General features: G+C 44.2%; 1 protein-coding gene across 1 annotated transcript in view; it reads left to right on the plus strand.

The window, feature by feature from the left end:
- The first annotated feature begins 919 nt into the window (after positions 1-919).
- PIGK (phosphatidylinositol glycan anchor biosynthesis class K) overlaps positions 920-25,952 on the plus strand; it is a 528,114-nt gene continuing 503,081 nt past the window's right edge. Inside the window, exon 1 of the mRNA XM_085602040.1 lies at positions 920-1,074. Coding sequence (XP_085458166.1) covers positions 973-1,074 — 102 coding nt within the window. The 5' untranslated portion in view covers positions 920-972. The remainder of the gene's footprint in view (positions 1,075-25,952) is intronic.

The following is a 25,952-nucleotide window of genomic DNA, read 5'->3' on the forward strand; positions in this document are numbered from 1 at the left end:
CCACTGCTTGCGCCCCCCACACCCATGGCCATCCGGGCCACAGGGCCCTGTCCACCTGGTCATGCCCAGGGACAGGGCCAGGGTGGGAGAGGTTAGCAAGACTCACCGAACGTAGAAGATATCACGGAAGGCACGACTACGCTGGAGGGGGCCTCGATCAAGTACCGCGGTGCAGACGGCAGGAAATACGCGTGTCCTAGCAGGAGCGGCGCGCAGGAAGCAGAGGAGGAACTGGGCGAGAGGGACGCCTAAGTAGGGGGGCTAGCCTCGCCCCCCCCCCCAACGGCCCACCTCCACCTGTACACTATTGGGAGATCTCCTCCCTGGGCGTGGCCTCGTGGGCGAGGCAGAAGGAGGGGAAAGGCTGCGACGGGCGGCCACTATAGAGCTGCCCTGCTGATGTCCCTCTGCGTGGGACGCGGGCAGCGGCATACTGTGAGCACTGCAGGGACTAAAGTAAGGGGTGCTGCCACTATGAAAGTGGTCTCCCATTTGCAAGAGTTTGAGCTATTAACATTAGATATGACAATGCCTTTTATATATGTGTTGGGTTTGAAAACATAAATAAAAGGCATTGTCATTTACAATGCCAATAGCTTAAACTCTCGCAAATGCGAGACCTATTGCATTGCAAATGTTTGTTCTTTTAGTCTCGTTTTACCCAACACTAAATCACAGCTCTCCGTTTACTTACGGTGCCCAGTTGAACTATACGGTCAACAGTGCCTGTAGCGAGACCAAAATGAAACAAGACCGTTTAACGCGTTAACAAGAGGTTGACGAATCCCGGTAGCGATGGGGTTTGTTGCAAGGCTTCGCCCATATTAAGCAGTAGCCAATGAATGAAAGCTCGCTCAGAGCCAATCCGAGTCTGTGGCTCCCCGAGGGTGTGCCTGATGTGCAAATGAAACACGAGGGTTTGACAGATCACGTGAGTGTTTAGACTCTAATGCGGAAGTTCCTGAACCGGCGATGAAGGGGCTACGCGTTGTCAGCGCTTCACTGGCCCCATTTGCTACCATTATAGTTTTGTGCTTCAGTTTGGTCAGCCTATGCCGAGGACACGATGTAGAGGTGAGATCTTTTAGAATATGATCCTGAAAACGACGCGTCTCTCCTTGTAATTTCTACAAACCTTGTCTATGAATTAACTCCTCAGCTGGCGGCGGCCATATTACGTGAGTGTAAACCTGTCAATGTGCTATGGGAGCATAAGCATTGTTGGGTTTGTTTGCTGACCTCTGCTGTCATTATAGTAAATGCATTGCCAACTCCTCCCCGGATCTCCGTCTTAGAATTGAATATCTCCTCCGCTAACACAGAGTACAGCCCGCTGTATGCCTGCGATTCCTAGGTTTATTTCCATGATTTTTATATAGCGTGGACATGTCCCGGAGGCATCAGGGTGTTTCACAATGAAGCCAGAACATATGAATAACAAATGGAAATTATACATGTACATTAAAGGTGGAGTGAACGCTGGGATTGGCTCTTCTGGGAGGTAGAGCACTTCACACACAATCGTAGCACAAAATTAGCAATGAAGAAAAGCGGGGGTGTAGTACGCTGTGAGGATCATCAGTTGTTGTGTGTTGTTTCCAAGTAGCAGTGGACGGGATAGGCAGGCCACGGCGTGCCCCTACTTCTTAAATTCCAAAGATTCCGTTCCCCTACTTATTTATTTTGAAAATGCGTCCCAGGACGAAAGAAATCGCCATCGCCTATAAATAAAGCTGGGCGTTCCTGGCGTTCGTGACGGGCAGGGCGGCAGAGAAGTAACAGGACTCTCTGTCTTTTCCTTCTTGCCCAGAGAAGACAAAGACCGTGTCCACTTGTGCTCTGCCGTTTCAGCTGCCCCCTCACTCTTTCCCTCTTCCCCTCTCTTTCTGTGTAGCAGTTCCCCTCTTACTGAAAACTGTGACTTCAAGAAGGGGCTCTCACTCTCTTTCCTCTCCTTTCTTTTATTTGCTCCCCTGTAAAATGGATCCAAAAAAGAAAAACACTTTTGCTGGAAGTGTCGTATTCTTTTGACATTTTAATTCCAAAGTAAGCATCGGGAATAAAAGGATAAAAATATGAAAAATTAATAAAGTAAGACAGAGTGGTAGCAAACTGGCCAGATGTATTGTATTCACACCCAAACACATTAGCGCCACTTTTACAAAGTTTGCTAGTGAAGCGCTATTTTTTGTTTGTTTTCATGTCTTTGTTTTCCCTGGGCTTGTAACTAGTGCTCCAATCCTGGAGGTGCTGCAATGCATGGATTGGAAAACAAAATGTGTACTGCGTCCCTGCGTTTAGGGATGTGGTCTTTTTACCATACTGCTTATGTTTTGTAAGGATATAAGCAATGGACAGGGCCCTGTAGTCATGTCCTAAACTTTTCAGGCAAAAGCGCTCACTGACTTCTGAATAGTGAGTGTAAAAGCGTTAAGGTAACCATGTTGTTCCTGCTTACATTTCACATGGTTTGCTAAATTTTGCATTCCCTATGAGTGTTTGCTTTTTCCAAGATGATGTTACTTTTTTTTGTAGGCCACATGTTGCTCTTGTCTAGTGCGTTATTTAAATTTAGCCGCATCCAGGTGTTTATAGCCGGCAACAATTGGGTTGTAGTTGAAGGCAGTGTGAGTTTTTCTCAGTGGGGCAGTATGGTGTTCAGTGGGGAAGAGTATGTGGCACTATGGTCAAAGCTGCTGAATGTGGAACTGGGGAACCAAGTTTAGCCTTAATAACCAGTCCACCAGACAACTCTTCTGAGAGAGCACAATCCCATGCTAGACCTTAGAAGGCTTCGCAAGACCATAGAAGCCCTGGTGTCTTATCACCAGCAGGTGGACCCTAGCATGACAAGTTTAAGTTAACCTTCAAGGCTTGTCCACCACAATCCATACTGAAGTTCACCTCCAGTCTTGTGGCCAGACCTATGGAGTAGCACACCTGAGAACAACAGTGACTCTGTCACTGAGGTCACAGGACCCTTGAGAAGGGCCAGCTCTAGGGCGGTGCAACTTGTGGGAATGCACCGGGTGCTGACTTTGGGTGGAGGCATCATTTATGCAGGTATATTATGGTTTTAAAAGCGCTTGCTGCCTCCTTTGTGGCCTCCAGCAATTTTTGGCAACAATAAAAATGTCATGATGACTCTGGTGATTAATGTTCTTCCTAGTGAGAGATCAGAGTTTTGTCTATTGGAAGTTCTGACTCATGGAAAGGTAGCTCACAGGGTTAATGTGCCTGCTGCAAATAACATGTACCATGCAGATCACAAAGTGCACATAATATAAATAGGTCAGTGGGCTACTGCTTTTGTCAGAGAGAGCCTTTTGTTACTTGCAGTTTATAAGTTAAAACCCTAACCTAGAACAGTGAGCTATTAACTGTCATCTAAGAGCTGCATACAAACTGCAAGGTATAAATTAGAGTGTCATGTTTTTTCCCCTAGTCTTTGATTATCCTAATGTTGCAAAGAGTGTTCTTTTGGATATGAATCAATTCTGATTATTAAAGATGACCCCCAACCATGGTATTATGTTTTAAATTATGAGTTTGTGTTTCTCCAGACCAATCACTATTAAACTATACAGCCTACTAATATAGTTGAAATGTGACACCTACACCTTGTAGTCCTTAGTCTAATGTAACATTTTCTATACAGTGATTTACACACATATTGATTGTCTGTGTGTGATGTAAAGTGCTCTGACACCCTACAGTGGTATGAGTGGCACTATAAAATGTTGCAAAGAGTGTTCTTTTGGATAGAAATCAATTCTGATTATTAAAGAGAGCCCCCAACCATGGTATTACATTTTAAATAATAAGTTTGTGTTTCTCAAGACCAATCGCTATTAAACTATACAACCTACTAGTATGGTTGTCATGTGACTCCTACACCTTGTTTTCCTTAGTCTTATGTAACATTTTTTATACAGTGATTTACACACATATTGATTCTGTAATGTGTGTGATGTAAAGTGCTCTCACACCCTACAATGGTATGAGTGGCACTGTAAATCAAATTAAATGCAACTGAGAGAGTGTGGTTATGGAGACTTGAGGGGCACTGTTAAAGGGTGGTAGTGAGGAAATCCGTTGCGGAGGTGGTCATGGGGGGGCACCAACAAACATTAATGCATAGGGCGCCACCAGTGCTAACGCCGGCTCTGCCCTTGAGGCCAGTCTGCCTCACCCATAGGTAACTCCACTGGCATGGTTACAACAGTAGTAGCTGCAACTCACCAGGGATTGGCAAAGCAGGAGTTGCGCTCACATTAAACTAAGTTCGCAAACTTTCCAATCTCTCTGCTTCATTCACAAGCACTTTTAACATGTGCTACCTGCTGTGGGGCCAATGGAATTAATTATGCAGCAAAGGAGAACAAAATTATGCCAGAGTGTTGACTAAATTATGCATTTAAAAAAGGCTGCAGGGTAATGCAGTATATTTTCTGATATTTTATTATTTTGACATGTGTACCCACGCTAACGGTGTTTGGAAAGATTTTGCCTTATTAGTACCAATGTAACATATAAATGTAGCAGTGAGAAAGGTGATTAGTCAACTTTTGCAATAGGCCATTCACTCCGCAGCAACACAAGTCACGTTTTGTATTAACTTTTGATATGTTTGCGCTACAAACAATTTATTAGTTTAAATGGTCAGATCATGCAGCAGATCTTGCATTATGAGGCAAATATGACAGAGCCATAATTATATAGAAAACATTTGCAAACTAGGATATTTTGCCATTCATGTTTGAACTGCTATTGTGGAAAAAGGGAGAAGTGCTGATAACAGAAACTCCATCGCTCGGAAACAAATGGCTTGTGCTTCCACATTTTGTCGTATTTAAGGACATTCTGTGATTAGAAGTATATCCCACTTTCTGAATGTATTTTAATGTCAATAACTCATTATAACCTTAAATAATCATGTGTATCCATTTGGTGATTAAACTGGGCAGTGAAATGCCAAACAAATACTAAAAATTGGGATGGTTGCGCATTCTGGCCACACCTCTGCTTCCGCCCACTGATCAAATCCTTGGGTTATTCCCGCCCTCTAATTCTCTGCCCCCAGTTCCCCTACTTTTCTTTTCCCCACTTCGACCACTGCCAAGTAGTAATAAGCAAGCTGTGATCTTCAAGGTATTATTTAGTCACAGAATTAATAGACACGAAGAGTAAACTGTAGCCATAGATCTTGCTGCCATCCAGTGAGCCAATCCGATGTGGAATGCCTCACAGAACACACCAATCACTATAGCAACAGAACACTATGGTGCTCAATTAAAACAATACAACAGGTAAGCAACAGTAGTAACATCATTTAAATACTAGTAACACTTCTGTTTTACAATTAATACACATACTTGCAAATTAGTGCAAAAGCACACAATACAACATTCTGGCAGGTTGATGTTGGTATGCGATTGGAGAGAGCGTGGGTGTTTCAGACCAGGTGTCATTGAAAGAGAAGATCTTTTAGTCGTGTTTGAAGATGACATGACGTAGTCAGACAGAGGCTGGGCAGGAGGGAGTTCCAGTTTCTTGTGGTGATTCTGGGGAAAGATTGGTTTATGTATCAATCATGCTTACAGGTGGGGGTTTGAAGAGAAGCAGTTGAACGTTTCTTGAATCTTGTTTGGTGCCTGAGATTTTCAGTTTCTCTGAGAGGTACAAGGGTAAAGAGGAGGGAAGAGCTTTATGAGTGTCGCTGACAGTTTGAAATTGGGCTCTCACCTCTATGGGAAGCTATTGAAGAGAGTTTAAAATGGGAGAGATGTTATCAAATTTCTTGTGCCCTGTTACAAAGCGGGTGATTCATGTAGGACTGCTCTGAGTGGACCATGGTGTCACTCTGGAAATGCCGTAGAGGAGTGCAGTGCGGTAGTTTAGTCTGGACAGCACAAGCTCCTGGACTACTGATTTAAGGTCTTGTGCCTCGATTAGGTTCCTGGTTCCCCAAAGCAACTGTAGTTGGAACCAGTCACTCTTAACCATGGAGTAGATGTGGTTCTGGAGGTTGTGACATTGGGTACCCCTTGTTGCAGGCTGATTGTATCTGAGTGGGCATTCCCAATTTTTACTATTTGGGAGAGGTTTGTTAGGTATGAGGTGAACCATTTAAGGGTGACTCCATCCATACCCATTCCATGCTTCAGGATGTCTAATAAAGCCTGGTGGTTGTTGACTGTGTAAAACGTAGCAGATATGTTTTAGTAGCACAAGTAGACAGGAGTTACTTGTGACGAGGATGCAGCGGGCGACCTCCAAAATCGGCAGAATTACAGACTCGGTGAGGTGGCCTTGATGACATCTTGATTGGAGGGAGTCAAGGAGGTTGTTTGCCTGAATGTGGGTGACAGTTGGGAGGCTACACAACTTTCAATCGCCTTGCCTAGGAGAGGGTGGATACTGGGTGGATGTTAAAGTTGTCAGGGCCCGGCAAATGTTTTATTTTTAAGAGTAGAGAAATTTGACAGTCCAGGAACACGCCATGATCCAGGGATAAGTTAAACAGGTTTGTCCAAATGGGTAGAAGGAGATTTGCTAGGGATTTGCTGATGGAGCCTGGAATGGCCTCGCAAAGATGGTTAGAGAGTTTCACCTTGGATAGAGTTAGTAGTTGATCTGCCTTTGTGTTTGGGGAGAAAGAGGACCATGGCTGCAGTGCCTTGCACGGCATTTTCTCCTCTACTATGTTGTCAAGTTTGACCGGAAGGGAGATGCTAATTTCTTTGACTTTTTTGTCAAAGAACTCTGCAACGTTATTGCATAGGGTCTCAGATACCTTAAATGGGGGTTTGAAGGGTGTTATGTTTCATATAGGTACCCTAATATAGGCCCTGGTAACATCATACCCATTCACTTACATCACCTCCCCTACACTACACAGTAACAAGCCTTTTAGGATTGAACCTTTACCTAGTTCGACAGTCGATAGTCCTGGATGCAGAAGGAGGGTTTCCCTGAACAATGGCGTTCTATGACTTCATCTTTAGACTGACACAGTATGAATGAATATTTATAAAAGTTCATGGAAACCAGGTTGGGGCTACACTACCTTCCTCCCCATATCTACGTGCACGGTTCATCCCATACTTCATCTTAAAATCCAACAATGGCTAATACAAGAAACGAGGGACAGAGGAACCCTAGATACTTTCTGTATAAATACAACACCTCATGCTAGTGTTAGACAGAGGGAATCGAGACTTCCAGGCCGACACACTGACCAGAGACGCTGAAGCTCCTGCATGCAGACGCTCCAGCTGACAGTGGTCTGAACATCTCTCACGGGGGGTCCAACTTGAGACAAAGAAGGGCTCCTAATTCTCATACTTCAGGTAATGGGGTTCGACTAAATCCTAGAGGGATTCTTGGCTTCTCACCTACTCACATGCTAGGTATACTAGGTACATCTAGATAGGCATTGTAGGAGTACGCGCACGTTTATCCTGCATTTTATATTCATGTATTTATTCATGCTTATTGCAAGATGGTAGAACTGTACTATCACTTTATATTCACTGTACTGCTAATCCTATATCTCTCCTACTGTCGAATGGTTGTTGCAGCTCATATATTTTACACGAGAATAACAACTGTTCAATAGATCCTTATTGAAATGCCCCGATTGTTTATTCTGTGTATCTCTCAGACAACCTAAGTGAGCATGAGTGAATGTACGAAAAGTTGTATATTGTTTCCACGATCCTGAGGGATCAGGGTTGTCATGTTCTGAGTTTGCCAGAAACTATGCTCTCCCCGATAAGAGGAGACACTAGTGGCACGGTTAGCTAGCTAATGCAAACAGGCTACCATTCTCGGTGGGGGTGCATGGAACCAGTCTGCCACCAGTCCCACAGTTTATCCAAACGTGCAGGTCCTGCTTGGGACTATAGGAACTACACGACAAGGGAAGGTTGTTGGCTTGATTAATTACCTCAAATAGTTGTTTCCTTTTGTTCTTGGTTGTATCCAGGAGGTATCTGATATATGATGTCTTGGCCTTAAAGATGTGTCTTTTTCCAACTTTTTGATATCTTTCCTTTCTTCGTAGAGGGCTTTGAGGTACCAGGGGCAAGAGGCTTTGGGTCTACTCTATTTGATCTTGATGTGTTGTGAATTCCTCGATCAAGGAGATCATGCAGGAGTTGAAATTGCACGTGGTCTTGATGATGTTGAGTTAAGGAACTATTGAGTATAGGTTAGATAGGGCTAGGTTAGCCATGGTTTCATCATCCATGTTGTTGGTTGTCAGAGGGATGGTCGGAAGCAGAAGCGAGGAGGCCGTATGTGTTCAATAGTGGTGTTTATTGCAAGTATATGTCACAGTCTGAAAACACAAGACAACCCAGTTTGAGTAAATGGTACGTAGTTGAAAGGGTTCAGAATGATAGATGGCAGGGAGTAGGCAGTCTTCCCAGGTCTTGGATGAACTTGATGAAGGTGTTGCCTTTCTTTGACAGCCGAGAAACCTATTACGGGTTTCTAGAGGTCCACTGGGATCCCGAAATAGACTCCCAAAAAAAAAAAAAAAAAAGAAAAGTAGCGGTTAATATCGGGTTCTACTTTGGATGGGAATACCGTCACCATGCCATGTGAAAAATATTAAAAAATAGGAATGCGTGGTTTTATAAGGGAGGTCCGGTGAAGGGTAGTGCGTAGGGTATACGTGAAAACATGAGGTGAGACAGGCTAGGTACAGTATTGGTGGCCAAAAACCGGGGTGTCAACAGAAAGTGCTTTTAAACCTGTCAACCCCCTACCGCCTTTACAGCTCCCCTCCCCTTCCCTAAGATCCCCTGCCCTGTTTTACGTACCGATAGGAGCCGCAACTCTCCTGAGTTGTTGTGGCGGCTCGTACGTCCTCCGGGATCCACCACTGTTCGGTCCACGTCTCGAGGGCGCCCTCTTCTGTTTCCCCTGCTCCGGCGTTGCTCCTGGACAGCGTCTCGGTCTCTCGATCCTCTAGTTCCAGGGTCTCCTCCGCTGGCACACCTATCGTTGTGTCTCTTCCCTTTTTCTGCTGGTCCCAGCCTTCTACCGACGTTCCTGATTGACCTATACAGCTTCCCGTCCCGCCTTCCTGATGCCCGATCACTTCCGGGTTAGTTCCGACGTTCTGTGGGAGGAGGGAAGAGGCGTCCATTAGAGATGTCGTGCCGGGGAAGTTCTTCTCTTTGCTAAGGTAAGGGCTAAATGACGGACATTGCGAAAGTCTTCCATTATTAGCGGGTTCACCCCCGGAGACTCCCTCACATTCCACTTCCCTAGCTTTCTTGTGCACAAGAAATGGATCGTAGGGATATCTGGATGTAAAATCTGCATTGGTATGTTCTTTTCCTTTCCTATGATGCACAGTGTATCTAAAAGGCTGGAGGGCCAAGAACCATCTTAGAATTCTTTGATTGTGACCTTTATTCCGCGAGAGCCATTCAAGAGGAGCATGATCGGTATACAGCCGGAATTCCCTTCCGTCTAAATAATACCAAAGGGCTTCCACAGCCCATTTAATGGCTAAGGCCTCTTTTTCGATGACAGCATATCGGGTCTCTCTCGGAAATAGCTTTCGGCTGATAAAGAGAATGGGGTGTTCTTGTCCTGCCTCATCTTCTTGGGATAATACGGCGCCTATATCATGGTCGGAGGCATCTGTTTGTAATCCCTATGGGATTGTAGGGCTGTGTTCATAAGGCGTTGAAAGGTCGCAGGGGCGCCGTGTAACCCGAAGGGTAACAATTTGAAGTGATGCAATCCTTTTGGTGTGCAGAAGGCAGTTTTTTCTCGGTCTTGACGCCTCAAGGGTAATTGCCAGTATCCCTTGCATAAATCAAGCGTGCTGACATACTGAGCTTTTCCGAGTCTCTCTACCATCTCATCGACTCAAGGGAGGGGATAAGCATCGAACTGCAAGATTTTATTCACCTCCCTAAAGTCGATACAGAAGCGTATAGACCCGTCTGGTTTGGGTACTAATACGATTGGCGAATACCATTCGCTTTTGGAGGGTTCGATGGTATCCATTTCTAACATTTTAGGGATTTCCTGGTTCACAGCTTCTCATCTGGCTTCAGGTATACGGTACGGTTTTAACCGTACTGTTTTTCCGGGGACTGCGTGTATCTCGTGTTCTACTAAGGTTGTTTTCCCGGGTATTAGGGAGAATACTGTTTGTAACTGGGCCAAAGTTTCTTTTAAGTCTTACTTCAGTTCTTCTGGTAGCTTGGCATCTATGCTTTGGTCTGCCAGGGGAGTTGTGAGTTGAGCTACTAATTCTGGGGTAGGTCCTTCCCATTTTTTTAAATAAATTGATGTGGGATATTTGAGTAGCATTACTCTTTGGATCCATCTCCAGCTTATAGGTAACGGGGTTATTTTGTCGATAACCTTAAAGGGACCCTGCCATTGACTGAGAAATTTATGTTCTGAGGAGGGGCGCGTAGCAAGAGGACCTGATCCCCAATGTCTAAAGACCTGTCCTTGCTGGTCTTGTCATACTGTTTCTTCTGCTCTATTTCTGCTTGTTCTAAGTTGGTGCGCACAATCTCCCGCACCTGATTCAAATGGGACTTGAGACTAACCACATAATCCAACAGAGGTTTGGAAGTATCAGTTTCCTCTTCCCATTCCTCCCTGGCCATGTCCATAAGGGTGCGGGGAGGTCTCCCATATAATAGCTCAAAAGGGGAATACCTCAGACTTTTTTGTTGGCTACATCTAATGATGAAAAGAGCTAAGGGGAGCATATCCTCCCACTTACTGGCTTCGAGGTTTAACAGTTTCCTCAAGGTGGTTTTTAAGCTTGTTATAACGAGGGTGGTAGGCTGCTGTACGTATGTGTTTGTTGTGTAACTGTTGACATACCTGTCTCATGAGTCTAGAGGTAAAGGGAGTGCCTTGATCAGTTAGGATCTCTTTTGGGAAATCCACTCTGGCGAAGATGTTTATCATGGCTTTAGTGACCTGGGTAGTGTTGGGTTGTCTTAGAGCGATAGCCTCTGGAAATCTTGTGGCATAGTCCACTAACACAAGGACATAGCGGCACCCGCTTCGAGAGGGTAGAAGAGGGCCTATGATATCCATTCCTACATTTGAGAAAGGAACATCGATTACTGGTAAAGGTTTTAAAGGGACTCGAGGTGGGATAGAGTGGCTGGTTTTTTGACACACAACACATTTTCTACAGTATTTTCTGACTTGGAATGAATCCCTGGCCAGTAAAATCTCTCTAGGATAGCTTCCCCCCCCCCCCAAATAACCACCCAGCAGGTGACTATGGGCCAGGTATAGAACTTTTTCTCTGAAGGGTACAGGGACTAACAGTTGTGAGGGAAGCATTTTTCCTCCTTTTCTGTATAACAACCCCTTCGAAGTGAAGAATTGGGCCCCTACTTGGAGGGGATCTTCCTGTTCTTGTGATTGTTTCCAGGCTTCTTGTAAGTTACTGTCTTCCCTTTGTGCCGAGCGGAAGTTTCTGTCATGTTCACATAAAGGGGACTCAGCGTTTGTCAGAAGGACAGGCTTGCCCTGCTTTTTTTCTCTTCTTCTTTGTTTACTTTTTCTACTTTTTCCTGGTTCCCAGCCGGGGTCAGAGTCCGAAAAGAATGGCGCTTCTTCTCTCCATTCCGTTTTCTCTTTTTCTGCGTCCACCAATAGGGTATTAACGTGGGGATAATCTGTTCCAAGGATCTCGGGTTCAGGAAGACTGGGAAGAAGACCGACACGCAGTCTGGGCTGGCCGATGCTGTATAGCGACATCCGTCATGGGGTACCTTCTACAATCCCCGTGAATACATTGTATGTTTACCACTCCCGTGGTAGTGGGTGTCCCTCCAGGGACAACTTGCGGTCTCATAAGATTTTGTCTGCTCCCTGTGTCTACTAGGTCGTCTCGGGGTTCCCCATTGATAGCTATTTGTCGGTGGAATGACCGCGGTTCATTATTTAGGCCACAATATAGCACCCGGGTATATCCAACCTTCATAGGTTCTTCTTTCTGAGGGCATACTCTTGCTATTTACCCAAAAGCTCCACAGTGGAGGCAGTGGGGTCCCAAGGGAACGGTGGGTCGGGGCATGACTGGTAAAGGGTTTGGTATCATAGTTACAGTTTCCGCTTTCTTAGGGTACAAGGAAGGTCGAGGATGTCTTGGTAGTGGTTGATTGGAATGCTTCCAGGAGCCCTCGTCCTTTCCTTTCTGTAAATCCTGGGCCCTAAAATATGCTGCTGCGACGTCTACTGCTTTGTTCAAGGACAAATCGGCATGTTGTCGGACCCATTTCTGAATCGGGGGATGTAGGGAGGCAAGGAACTGTTCCAAGTATATTTTCTCCAAAATGGCCTCTTTGGAGGTAACCGAAGGCTTTAACCACCGGTCGGCAGCATCTTTGATGTGGTAACAAAGGGCCCGGGGTATTCTTGGGGTCCTACTTTAATCTGGCGAAGGCGCATTCTGTAAGTCTCTTCGTCTATGCCCATTCTCTCTAGCACACATTGCTGGATCTCTGCATAGGGAGTGGTCCCAAGGGGATTTGCGGCTTGATAGGCGGCTTGTAGATCCCTGCTCAGAAGGGGCCCCAGATATTGTCCCCTCCAATCTTCCGGCCATAGGGCGGCCCGGGCCATTCTCTCGAAGTTGGCCAGAAAGAAATCGGGGTCTTCTCCCTGAACATACTTTTGCACTACCACTGATAGGGGAGCGGTATACCCTCGGGGCTCTCCGAGGGTCTCGGGCAGTTTCTCCATAGCTGCTTCTTGTGTCTGTCCTTGGCTCGCAATAGTCTTGTGTAGAGCTTCCTGGTCGGATTCTGCGGTTTCTAAGAACCTTGCCATGATTTTCTCAAGGCGGTCTAGTCCTTCCGCCATCTTTTTAACTACGGCCTCCATTTCCTCCAATCCCACTTCTGACACCAGATGTCGGAGGGATGGCCGGAAGCAGAAGCGAGGAGGCCGTATGTGTTCAAAAGTGGTGCTTATTGCAAGTATATGTCACAGTCTGAAAACACAAGACAACTCAGTTTGAGTAAATGGTACGTAGTTGAAAGGGTTCAGAATGATAGATGGCAGGGAGTAGGCAGTCTTCCCAGGTCTTGGATGAACTTGATGAAGGTGTTTCCTTTCTTTGACGGCCGAGAAACCTATTAGGGGTTTTTAGAGGTCCACTGGGATCCCGGAATAGACTCCCTCCCCCCCCCCCCCCGCCCCCCCCAAAAAAAAAAGTAGCTGGCCTTGCTAATCAGAAGCCTTTTTAGCTGATGTTGCTTGAGGACTCCTTGTCACCAAGTACTCTGGCCTGGATTTACTTTTAAATGCAGAGGGCATTCCAACAGCCGTAGGCCTAGTTCACTTCAGAATATAAAATTCAGGATGCACACCTTTAAACAGTGATTTGTAAAAGACAAGCTCATAACTGGAGCATAGCAGTCCTTCATGACATGGACTCCTCATTCAACATCGCTCCTTGGAATTGGATGAGGTTTGTTGTTTTCCGATTGTTTTTACATCCACAAATAGGGAGAACAATTTGTATGAGTCTTGCCACCAGTTTTGATGAGCGACTGCAATATGGTGGTACAAATGTAGGAAATGGCCCAATGCATATAGTCAAAGATCTCAAGTTATCCTGTTTTAAATGGTTTTTATTTTTTTAAGAATTGTAACCATACTTCTTTGCATGCAAGTTTTACTTCTAGTTACTTTGGTAATGCAAGATATGTCAAACAGTAAATAATCATCACACAGGGTGCATGATCAGCAGCATTGTCTGACTGGTGCTAACAGGGCAAAGCCAAACACACATTAAGCGTGTATGCATGATATGTCAATAGATAAGCAGATTTAATATCAAGAGTCCATATACTATCCTGTGAGCTCAGCAAAATATTCACAGGGAGTTAACATTTGCCAACTTATGTCTAAAACTTGTATGATTAGTTGGTATATTTAGGTGAAAAAATGTCGGTAAGTAGAAGAAGCGATGCAATCGAGATATATTTGCACATATATTTAACTTAGAGTAATTGTATAAAGCGAACAGTGGAGAGCTAAGCAGTAGGACAATTGTGAATGCAACCGGTAGGGGGCTAAGCCATGGGGACCTGTCACTCCTATTGCCCCCTGGAAAATGGAAATGAAACGGACAAACACCTTTGTGAGGAGGGTCAGTGAGTGCCCATTAAGATGTTGTATAAATGTATAGCAAGGTAATAGAGGGCATCCTAACCCAATAGTCATGGCAGAAGGGTATCCTCTTTGACCAAATTTCGAAACTAATAAACAGGACATCCCAGCCTTGAGAGAAGGGACTCTTTCGAAGGCCCCCGACCTCCACTCTATGGAGTACCCTGCTGTCTGATTCAGCCTGTGCTATGACCAATGTTCACCATTGGGAAAACATGAGGTGGTGCACTTGTTTTCCAGTGTTACGTAATGGTGTGTTTAACAAGGACTAACGTAGGATCCAGAAAGCACACTGCAATTGTATCTTTCTTATAGCTCTGGAATGACCATAAGGCCCAAATCTTGCAACTATGTAATGCAGTGTGCACTCGAGACAGAAGCACAGATCAGGGTAACACCAAATCATTGGTCAAGGCACTTCTGTCCACAAGTGACATTGTCATACAGATTCAAGACCTGCTACAAGCCCCATTTAGGCTCTTATTATGAACGGGCAGTTAAAATCTGATGGGCTCGGAAACATGTATTCATGCAGTTTGCATGCCAATTTAGCAGTACATGGAGATCGCTTCTCTGAACCACCCTTCTCCAGCATACTCACTAAAGGGTTGTCTTCGGCTCTAATAAGGAATGATTAATCACACAAGAAATGTTTGAACTTTGCCACTGCCCAAATGCACACCAGAGGTTCCTGCTCTATTACAGAATCTTTCGTCTCTGAACCTTTCAGCTTGCGTGATTCAGAAGCTGTTAACTTTTCTTCACCCGACCTGGCTAAAGACCATACCCAGTCCCAGTTGGCTTATGTCTGCAGTCACCACAGACATCCTAGTCTAATTAAATAAGTTCAAAGATGGTACGTCCTGCAACTCTTGTATGCATTTTTCACTGTCTTCTCCAAATACTGTCTTTTCCTAATACAACATCTGCGTCCTTTTTGATCAGTCACCTCATAGGTTCCAACTTTTCTGGATAGCTTTTTTATGAACCTTGAGTAGAATTTGCATAATCCAAGGAAAGACGCAAGTGAGTTTTTGTTTCTTGGTCTTAAATGCTTTTTAATGACAGACAGCAAACTTGGCTTGAGAATGAGGACATCAGCACCAATGACATGCCTCAATTACTCCTCCCTGGTTTATAAGAACCTGCATTTCTTCCTCTTGAGTGTTAAACTTCTATTCTGGAAATCTTTGCAGCACCTCGCACAATTTGGTAGTATGTTCTTTTTGGGTAGTGGAATAAATTAACACATCATCTTGGAAGGCATGCACATGCTCCATGCCTTCAAAGAGCTTGCTTATGAGTTTCTGAGAAGGGGCAGAGGCAGAATTGAACACTAAGGGCTTACAGTAGAATCTGAATACCCACTAGGGTGTGAGCAACATTGTTATCTCTTTAATCCTTATGCAAAATAACTCAATAATATGCAGGGGTGAAGCTGAGAATAGAGAAATCCTGACATCACCAAGTGTTGGTTACCATTCCCTGGAATAGGGGCATAGACTGACATTCCACTACCACTTTGCAGTACAGCTGGTGAAGGTTGATGCATAGTCTTATTTCACCACTTGTTTTTGTTTTTTTGTTTGTTTAGCCACAACTATGGGAGAAGCAGAAGTTGATTTGATTAATCAATTTGCTTGCCATGTATCTAATATCTCCTTCAGATCTTGGCAGGTTTGAAGTGATTTGTTAACTGGCTGGAAGAGATCAGTCTTTTAGTTGTATGTCGTTCTAGAATTTCTTAAGTCCACCCAGTTTAGGTCTAAAAACACTGCCATAGTCCTGTAGAAAACCTTCTAGAAATCTTGGCAATACTGAATGCCTTTGGTGTCTTGCATGGATTGATCATCCTTGGTAGATGTAGTTGTTCTGTCCTTACCAGGATATTTATGTCTTGGTTGACCACAAACTCTGGTAGGTTTTCTTGTTTTGAATCAGAGTTCAGCTTTGAAAACACCCTTGTCTCCTTTAGGCACCTAGCAGCATACCACTGCAGTGTGGTTCCTCTTTCATTATGGTTGTTGTACGTTTCCATGGAGATGATGGTGATTCTGGAGCCTGTCTCCACAAGGATCTCTACATCTGAGTGACTGACCTGTTCAGCACACTTGGGTGGTCATTCTCTTCACTCGTGTCCAGGATTGCTGCCAACAAGAGGTCTTCCATGTGCTCCTTGATATCCAGTGCATACTCCTCTGGGTTGAAGGGGACAGCTCCCTTAGGTTGAGTTACGTCCTTGCACACCTTGGAAAATGATCCTTATTACCACATCTGCAATAGTCTTTTCCTAAGGAAGGGCAGTTTCTGTAAACTGCCAGGTTGTTACTGCCTCTACCCCCACTAAACTGTTTCCATGAGGCACAGGGTCAAGACTGATTTGCATATGGCCAGGTCTAAAGATGGGGTGGCATGGTGAGCAAAAGAATGATGGATTTAACCCAGATCTCTTGACTGTGGATGAATGTTTTGATTTGTTCTGCATTCCGTCCATCAATTGTGTGTCTTTTGCTTTCTTGCCCTAAGTGGGCCAGGTATGCCCAGACGTGGGTCCTGGGCTCACTGTGCCACTGGAATCAAGCTATCCTGGCTGAAGAGGGGTGAAACCCATAAACCGGTCCTAGGATGCTTGTTTGCGGTCCAGGGAGGACCTGGCTTGGCAGTTCGGGCTGAACTGTTCCCATGAGGCACAGGGTCAAGACTGATTTACATATGGCCAGGTCTAAACTGGGGTGGCATGGTGAGCACAAGAATTATTGATTTAACCCAGATCTCTTGACTGGGGGTGAAAGTTTTGATTTGTTTGCATTCCGTCCATCAATTGTTTGTCTTTTGCTTTCTCTACCCCAACAGCACACATTCCTACTCAATTCCTCATCCATTATTTTGTTCGCAAGGAACTCGCCTTTAGCCTTGGTAATTTGGTCTTAGGTTCACACAAAGTTGACATTAGTAGTTTGCAAATCCAGCTTTCTCATTGTTCTTATTGCCTTGGCTGAGCGTTCCATCCTCTTGATAATGCCGATGATTTTATTCAAGCTTGTGTCTTTGTTACAAAGCAGCTTCTCTGGTGCCTTAGTACATCTTGTTCTCAACTATTTGAACAGGTTTCATCCCATCCATGTGCCTAAAAGCACCTGTACATTCCAACATGCGCAGGGTTACTGTGGGGGCCTCTATCAACTCTCTTGGTCCCTGATACCTATCGTAGACATTATGTATCTCTATAATCATGCGGAGCGTGATATCAAAATCTTCCTCCGTCCTCCTCTTAGCTTCTGTAGGTGCCCCCCTCCACTTCTCCACTTCTCCACTTCTTGCTTCGGTTTCTTCTCGACTGTTATGTTGTCAATAGGCGCAAACCTGAAGCTCTCAAACAATTGTTCAATAGCGCTTACTTCCTTTTGGTGCTATTCTCCCATTGATTATAAACAAGTGTATTTCAAGCCTCTCCATCAACTGCCTCCTGCGCTCTCCCTGCACTCTAGGGACTTTGAGCGAGGTATTAAGCATCATTACAGCATCAATGACCCCAACCACAGAATAGTAATTGAGGAAACTTTAGAGGTGATAACACCTAGCCAAAACCTTACACTTCACTTGCTATTGAGGTATAATTGGACCCAGACACTGCCTGTGTAAGCAGCAAAGGGAGCAAATACTGTACAAGTTATTTTTACAGTTTCAGAATTTAATGTAGAGAAAGCCAGGCCAGTACTTTGAAATGTAAGCAGTTTCCCACCAATGATAATGTGCAGGGACTGATTTTTAGACCCCACCGTAAAGACTACAATGAATGTGCAGGCATTAGTGTGTCATAAAATCAGGCAAGCAAATTATTGCCTGCAGAATGAGTGGGACTGACAGTTCTGCCTCAGGGGTGTGGTGTAGTGCAGAAACACTTGAAGACACAGACACCAAGATAAGCTTGCGCATCCTGTAGGAAAAGGCAAGCTAGTGTGGAGACCGGTGTGGAGGCATCACCACAAACAAAGACTATGTCTGTACTGCAGCCAGAAAATCAAATGTGAAAAGAAATCACAAAAAAATAATTCCTAGTCTTTAGATAGAAGGACCATATCTCTTTTTCTCGGAATCTTGGAGACCTAAACTTTCTTATTTTATTCCAGTTCCAAGCTTCTAAACTTACCCAAGACGGGGTATACTTTGTAGAGAAATCTGAAAGTTGCTGTGATCCATGGCTGGTATCACTATGGCCAGTCTCCTGGACATGAGGAAACATCAGTTTAAGCATTTTGATGGAAAACTGATTGACTGCCGGAGTCATGGCACAATGTCTGCCTCCTGGTAGGTGACATAGAGCTTATTGTCCCACAGTATTGGTCTTATGGAGTAGGAGGGAAGTGTCCCAGAAGAATCGGACTGCTGTAGTTGTGTGACTGGAATAAACCTGAGTTTACCCAACTGTCACCCTATAACCCTCTATGACAGAAATGAGCCAGTGTGAAAAATGACTCGTTACGGTGCCCACTCTAGCAACCACCGAGGAAGACCAGAGGGCTTGGGATGAGTCTGCCTTTGCTGCACCCTGAGGACTGCAACCTTGCATCATGAGCTGGAGGAAAGAATCCCATAATCACGAGTACTGGACCTGCCGATCACAGTACTTTTACTCATGTGGCTGCAGCCTCCGTTGGCCTGATGCAGAGAAAAGTAGATAGCACCTCCCATTCAAGCCCCTCCAACCGTGAGCACAATTGGTTGCATTATGTGGTTAAAGTCAGCATACCTGTTGTTGGAGATCCTTAGTACATTTTACATCCGCTACAACTATTGCTTGAGCAGATTATTGACTGAGAACTTGGCTAATAGATTTTGGTGGCTCTTTGAGATAATTCCAACCAATTTAAGAGTACTGTCTTATCAAAGCACACAGACTGACCTATGGGTTTCAGAACACAGGAGCGCTGCTTCATTACACCACGTTGCACTGCACCTATGCTGATTGCTAAATATGCTGTTTGTCTGTGTCATAAACCCAGTAGCATCTGTAGATTACGTTCCCTGTAGTGCTGCATATTCCTCAATGTATAGTATTGACTTTTAGCGTGAGTACTTCTATTTTTTTATTAAAATAAAAGCACTGTGCAGGACATTAATTTATTTTGCCTGTATCGCTGCTTGAGGTTTGAATCTTTACTCAGCATCTCCATTACCTCCATTAGCATTATCCTCTCACTAACATTCATCATCAAATGATCCCCTAATAAGAAGAGAACCAGAAATATCAAGTGACTCAGAAGCACTATTGGCTGCATATGAAACCTGGATGCAGTAAGTTATTGATACATTCGCACCTCTTAAAAATAGATGTAAAATAAAAAAAGAATAGATCTTCCGCCACTTGGTTCAATGACGCCCTGAGAGCCTTTAAACAGAAAGTGCCATAGACAAGAACAGGCTTGGAGGAAGGACTACAATGAAGAGGAAAAGGATGCATATAGGAAGTGTAATTCAGAGTACAAAAAATTGATATAGAAAGAAAAATCCTCTTTTTTCACAAAGCATATTGAGTCCTCAAAAAAACTCCATTTAGAAGCTCTTTCAAACAGTTACTAAATTTACCGCCGCTCCAGAAGCAGATACAGTAGATGGAAGTCAGTAACTCTGTGATTTCCTGACCTCCATTTTTTCAGATTAAAGTAAGAGAAATCTTCAGCAAATTTGATGCTAATAATCAGGCCTTGAAGGTACCATCGGAAGGTGGACCGTCTTATTTTAAAAAATTCACGCAGCTCTCAACTGACCAGGTCAGTCACTTTATTGTTACCACAAATTCTTTGTACCCATAATAATAATAATAATCCACATTTGTAAAGCGCGATCAATCACCTGTAAGGGTCTCTAGGCGCTGGGGCCCGTCAGGAAGATTAAGCAAGCTATTGCCCAGAGTCGCATGGTGCTGGGCTAATCTGTCGCCGGAACCGTGATCCCCAGATTCTGGAGTCAGTCACCTTGGCCGCGGCACCACACCTCTTCCCATCAGACCCTTGTGCCCGATATTATCGCATAATCTTTGACAAATACTGTCAATTCTATGTTCAGCACAGGACTCTTTCCAAAGCCTTGCAAGAAAAGGCTGCAATTCCCCCCCCCCCCCTATTAATAAAAGCTAATTTGGATCCTAAGGACACCAACACTTATTGACCGTTATCCAGACTCCCATTTCCAGCCAAGTTGGCTGAGAAAGCTATGAACACCCAACTGTCCGCATATATTGAGTCCAATGATCATCTTGACAAAACCCATTTCAGATTCAGGAGTGGTCATAGCACTGAAACTGTGCTCATTGTAGCTACTGAGGAAATCAGATTCTCCTTAGATTCAGGCTGTAGCGCAGCCCTGATATTACTCGACCTGTCTGAGGCCTGTGATACAGTCAATCATAGTTACCTGATCGACTGTTGTCAATGACACAGCCCTTGCTCTTCTTCTCCCAGTTTTTAGTGATAGAACTCAAACACTAACATACAACGGATTTACCTCCGAGTCTTTCACTTTGTCATGTGGGTCCCACAGGGCTCGTCATTGAGCTAGACCCTTTTTAATGTCTACATCTCCCTTCTGGCTAGTTTGATAAAATCATTTGGGTTCTCACTGGTAACCTATGCAGACGACACTCAGATTATCGTGTCAGTTACCAATGATATTCAAAATACAGCTGAGACATTTTGTAATTGTATGTCAGCAAATGGATGTGCAAGAACTGCTTAAAACTAAATTCAACAAAAACAGAATTCATGCTATTCGGGAACAATGTGTCTTTGTGACCCCCTTCTTGGGAATTTACCTAAGCCAGAAAAAAAGTAAAAAATCTGGCCGTGGTTTTAGATGACAAGCTCATCTTTAAAGAATAAGTCAATACAGTGATCTCAACTTCTTTTTATATTTTAAAAATAATAAAAAAATCGCTCACCTGCTCACTTTTGACTCATTAAAGACTGTGGTTACTGCTCTAGTCCTAGTAAGACTAGACTATTGTAATGGTCTTTTCTAAAGCCTCCAGAAAAGATCATTGAGAACTTCATACAATGCAAAATTGGCAGCAAGGATGCTTTTTAACATCCCTAGGTCTGAATCCGCATCTTTAGCTCTGAAACAACTACATTAGCTTCCCATCGAAAAGCGTATCCCCATTAAGGCTTTGTGCCTTGCATATAAGGCGCTGTATGGAACTGACCCAGATTACCTGAAAAACAATCTAAAATGGTATTTTCCATGTAGGTCCTTTTTTTTGAAAACTTTCTTTATTGGCATTTATAGATAGTATTACACACGGGCACAGGCGATATCGGCATTAGCACATAGGTTTACATTTCAAGTGCACCCGTGCACAGTCCATACAATCGTGCAGCCTTCTGGCCCCTCAAGCCGTTCGTCGCTGTCCCGAGTGGGGCTGCAGATGTGTGCCCGGGCCAGCCTCTGGGTGCACCCTACTGGAGCGCGCCATAATCGCCTCGCCGCAGGGGTGCCAAGCAGTAGGACTACCCCCCCCCCCTGTGAGGGGCGTCGCAGGGGCTATGGAAGTGCAGCCAGTAAGTAACCATGAACTAACTGGGGGCGGAGAAACCGGGGAAAGGGAGGGTGCACTGTGTCGCCTTTCGGGAGTACTGGGAGCTGCGCGCTCATACGCTGGACCATCGTGTGGGAAAGGACCGGGGGCAGTCGCGCACGCGGAGGTGAGGAGGGGGGCAGGGGGGGCGGGAGCATCCAAAATGGCCTATGAGGGATTTTCCATGTAGGTCCTTATGCTATAGCTTCCAAGGAAATCTGGTAGTTCCTCCTTACAAGCAGATGTCCTGGGGTGGGGGAGGGGGTGGCTGGGGGGTGACAGGAGCTTAATCAGAAATACTGCCCAGAAATGGAACAGTCTCCTGCAATCATTGACATCCACAACTACTCTTCTAGCCTTCAGAAAAGCCTTAAAAACCTGGCTCTTCACCAACTACAAAAGGATACTTTTAGTGATCACAGATAGTGCCAAGGTACCTCCGGGTATATGTTGGGCTTTATAAATATATTCAATATCAACATCATCTTCCCTCCATTGACTTCCGTGGCATCAGAGTGCAGTGTCCTTCGCCCAACAGTGTGGTTCATTAGAATTGTATCTAGTGTAATCTATCTATGCTCCCATCTGAACACTAATTCAGCTCACAGATGTTGATCTTCCACCAAACAGGTCTAAACACTAGTGATTTCAGTGATATCAAACTTCTAATTATGTTTTATCACCCATGTTTTCAATGGCATTATCCTCTACCAGACCAACATAGTCCTCCCAGCATTTTTCCAGCTTTATTGACTTCAAAACATTTAACTTCAGCATCCCACGCCCAACAGTGGTGCACTTCAAATAACTACAACACCAAACACCTGTATCACCCCAACACTAATTCACCTCTGTTGATTTCAATACCATGACCATTGACCAAGCTTTCATCACCACCTCTGCTGACATCAACAGCATTAACTTACACTGGACCAGCGTAGCCTTCTCAGCAATGGTTTCCTCCATTTCCATAATGGACTCAAACACCTACCTTACCCTTTCATCAACTGTTCAGCACCATTATGACAATGTAAAAAAACATTCCTGCTTCGGCTTTTTCACTCTCTGCTGGTGCTAGCAAGAAACCCTCCAAGGGGTTTTACATTGACCAGCTCTGGCCATTTGCTTTTTGTTGCAGGGCCAGCTTATTCCCCTCATGCTGCCAATGAGCAGCTGCCTAGTGTGCATATGGCTCCTCTGGGTCGCTTGAATGAACGGGTCTCTGAGCTGCTGATGTACACCCACTGCACCTTTGCCACGCTTACTCTCCAAGGGCCAGCAGTGGTGACTTTCGTTCTACTGTGGTAATACAGAATGGAACTGATGCTAAGAACAGGCCACTAATGCTGACAGTGCAGGGCCATTAAAATTGTTTATTTGTAATGCCATTATATTGATGCTGAGACACTCAATGCTGGTGGCCAGTTAATGCACCAGTATTTCCCCCACCCTGGAGATTCCCAGACCATGGCTCCTTGTATCCCTTTGGGTGGGAAACTTTGTCCTACTATGAATTGGACCCTGAGGGTCCACTAAGAAATGAGGGACTCTTAGGGAATCAGTATTTCCTGTTACCTAGTAATTCCCCACTTTGCCCTGGACTTTCACCCAAAGATTATGGATAGGTTTTTGCAGGTGAAAACTCTAGGTGTTTACAGAACAGACATATGAGGTGCCAACAGCAGTTGTAATGAAAACTTGAATGGGGCGATTGAAGCTTTTTACTGGGGGGGGGGGGGGGGGGGTAGGGTCAATAATTCTAGTTGTTGGCAGGGGCATTAATGCTGGGTCTCCCTCCCTTTGATTCACATGGCTAACTTCCTTCATCTGCAAAAAGTCCCCTTCTCTGCATTGGTGAGGTCTTGGATCGCTGACCCGAGGTTTGTCCCTGAGCGTGGTGCACAGATGCGATATACACTGATTTGTGCTAGGATGTGCTTCCAAATTATAGATTTGTTTGGGGTTTTTGTGTCTGCAGAGAACATAGATTCAAAGGCCGACTGTTAACCTCCTTTTCTCCCAAAAGGGACAACACTACTAACTGCACAGTCCACCCTGTTATAAGGACTTAACATATGTTCTTGTGGTTGGGATGGTTCAGTATTTGTATTTTTTTTATAGCTGTTGTGAGCTGTCCAATGGACACATCTACAAATGTCACTTGCCCACAGGTGAATGTCTCTCAAAGCTTGTATTTATAAAATGACTCTGAATCAGGTTTTACTTGGCCATGCCTGACTCCTCTGTGGTTGCTCTTGGGACAGGTTGGCAGCCCACGTTTGTGGCAGCCCCTAATATTGGTGTGAAATCTTATTTGGCAATGTTCTAATTCATCCCATTAACGCTTGTTATTGCCCCCAAATAAAATAATCTCATATTCTGAAAAACAAATTATGCCTAAAAAACAGATTTCCCTTTTTACTGTAATATCTAAAAAATCAGCTTACCAATGTCTTACTGCATGGATAGTGTTCCATTGGAGAGGGTTAGCTCCTTTGAGTACCTGGGTATAAAGCTGTCTGACAGTATGACATGGAATAATCATTTAGATAAGGCGTCCCTGAAATTTTCACAGCTAACCGGGGCCTTGCGGCAGGAGATTTGCCTATCGTACGCCAAGCCTGTAGCTCCAGCTCTCAAACTCTATAGCGCTAAGGTAGTGAGCAGTGTTCTTTATGGGGCAGAATTGTGAGGTGTAGTAGACTCAATCAAGCTAACAACTGTGGAAAACAAGTTTGTTAGGAGCCTGGTATCTCTCCCCCCAAAGCACCCCCCTTCTTCCTTGAAAATGGACTTGGGAGTTAGGTCAATCAATGACCAAGCGAGATTGCGCCCTTTCCTCTTTTGGTACAGACTGGTTACTATCCCTGATCTGGCCCTTTATGCTGCTGCTTTTAATTAAGTTTCTGACCTAGATAGAAATAAAAAAAATCAGGTGGATTAAATATGTGAATACCATCCGGGCAGCAATTGGTCTCCCAAATGAGTTTGTTGGTCCCCAGCCCCGACATACACAGGACCAAATAAAACTCCAATACTGGTCACGGGTAGTGCAGATTAATTATTTGAAAATCCGTCATGGTAGACTAGCTGATGCTTTTTTAGACATTAAATCTGTTAAATGTCTTGAGTGCTACTTTGATATTATCAAGTAGCCCGGGGACAGGAAACTGTATAGTCAGTTTAGATACAGCTGTTTACCTATTAATGCTTTTATCAATTCTTGGCAGAACAGCCAGCCAGCCTGTCCCTCTTTCTCAAATCCAAACGAAACCGTTGGCCATGTATTCTTTGCATGTCCTGAGTATGCAAGACCAAGAAGGAACTGGTTGGCTCCTGTATGTAGACAGTTGGGGACCCACAGTCACTATGAAGCCCTACGTATCTTAAAATCAGATGCAAGACCACTATTTGTGTGTGCAGTCGCTAAATTTCTTGGCCAGTTTTGGGCTATTAGGCGGAGGTTACTGACTACCCCCTCAAGTGCTATGATCCAACTGTAGGAAAATATTATGACTTGAGGGTGTTTCTTTTCCCAAGATAATTTCTACAAAATCTGGTTTTAAGTACTTTTAATGTGTTTTATTATTCTTACGCTTAATGTATAATGTATAAGGTGCAAGGGCCCCCAATGAATAATATAGAGTTGTTGGGCTTTACAGAATAACAACTGTGACAATAGTTATTTAAACACTTGCACTTTAGTCTTCATCTTAGCCATTTTTAATAGTGATTTTAAATAGTGAGTTGTGTTCCCTGTTGATCTCTTTCGTGTTTATAAGACTGTATTGTTGGAAAATTGACTCCTTAAAATCTGATGTAAGGATATTTTCTTTGTACTAATTCTATTTCAAGCACTATTGATAAGGAACTATATGTTTGTATCTTTTATGGTATTATAAACCGAAACATAGATTTTATGAATGAGTCTTACTGCATGGCAATTTTGCTTTCATACCAATTTGTCATTTTGAGTAAATGTGCTGGTTATGACCCTACATCTCAGCTTATTGTTTGCATCAAGCATTTTAATTCAATACTGCCTAATATAATGGTAACTGCCTCATATTCCCATGAACCACAACATTATGAAAACAATCCGCTTCACATACCCAGTTTCGGCCTCATGTGTGCTCACAGGATATGCCGGGAATACCATTGGATACCATGTGTGATCTTTGTATGTCAG

The sequence above is a fragment of the Triturus cristatus genome, chromosome 4_2, assembly GCF_964204655.1.
Source record: "Triturus cristatus chromosome 4_2, aTriCri1.1, whole genome shotgun sequence".
In the NCBI taxonomy this organism is placed as follows: domain Eukaryota; kingdom Metazoa; phylum Chordata; class Amphibia; order Caudata; family Salamandridae; genus Triturus; species Triturus cristatus.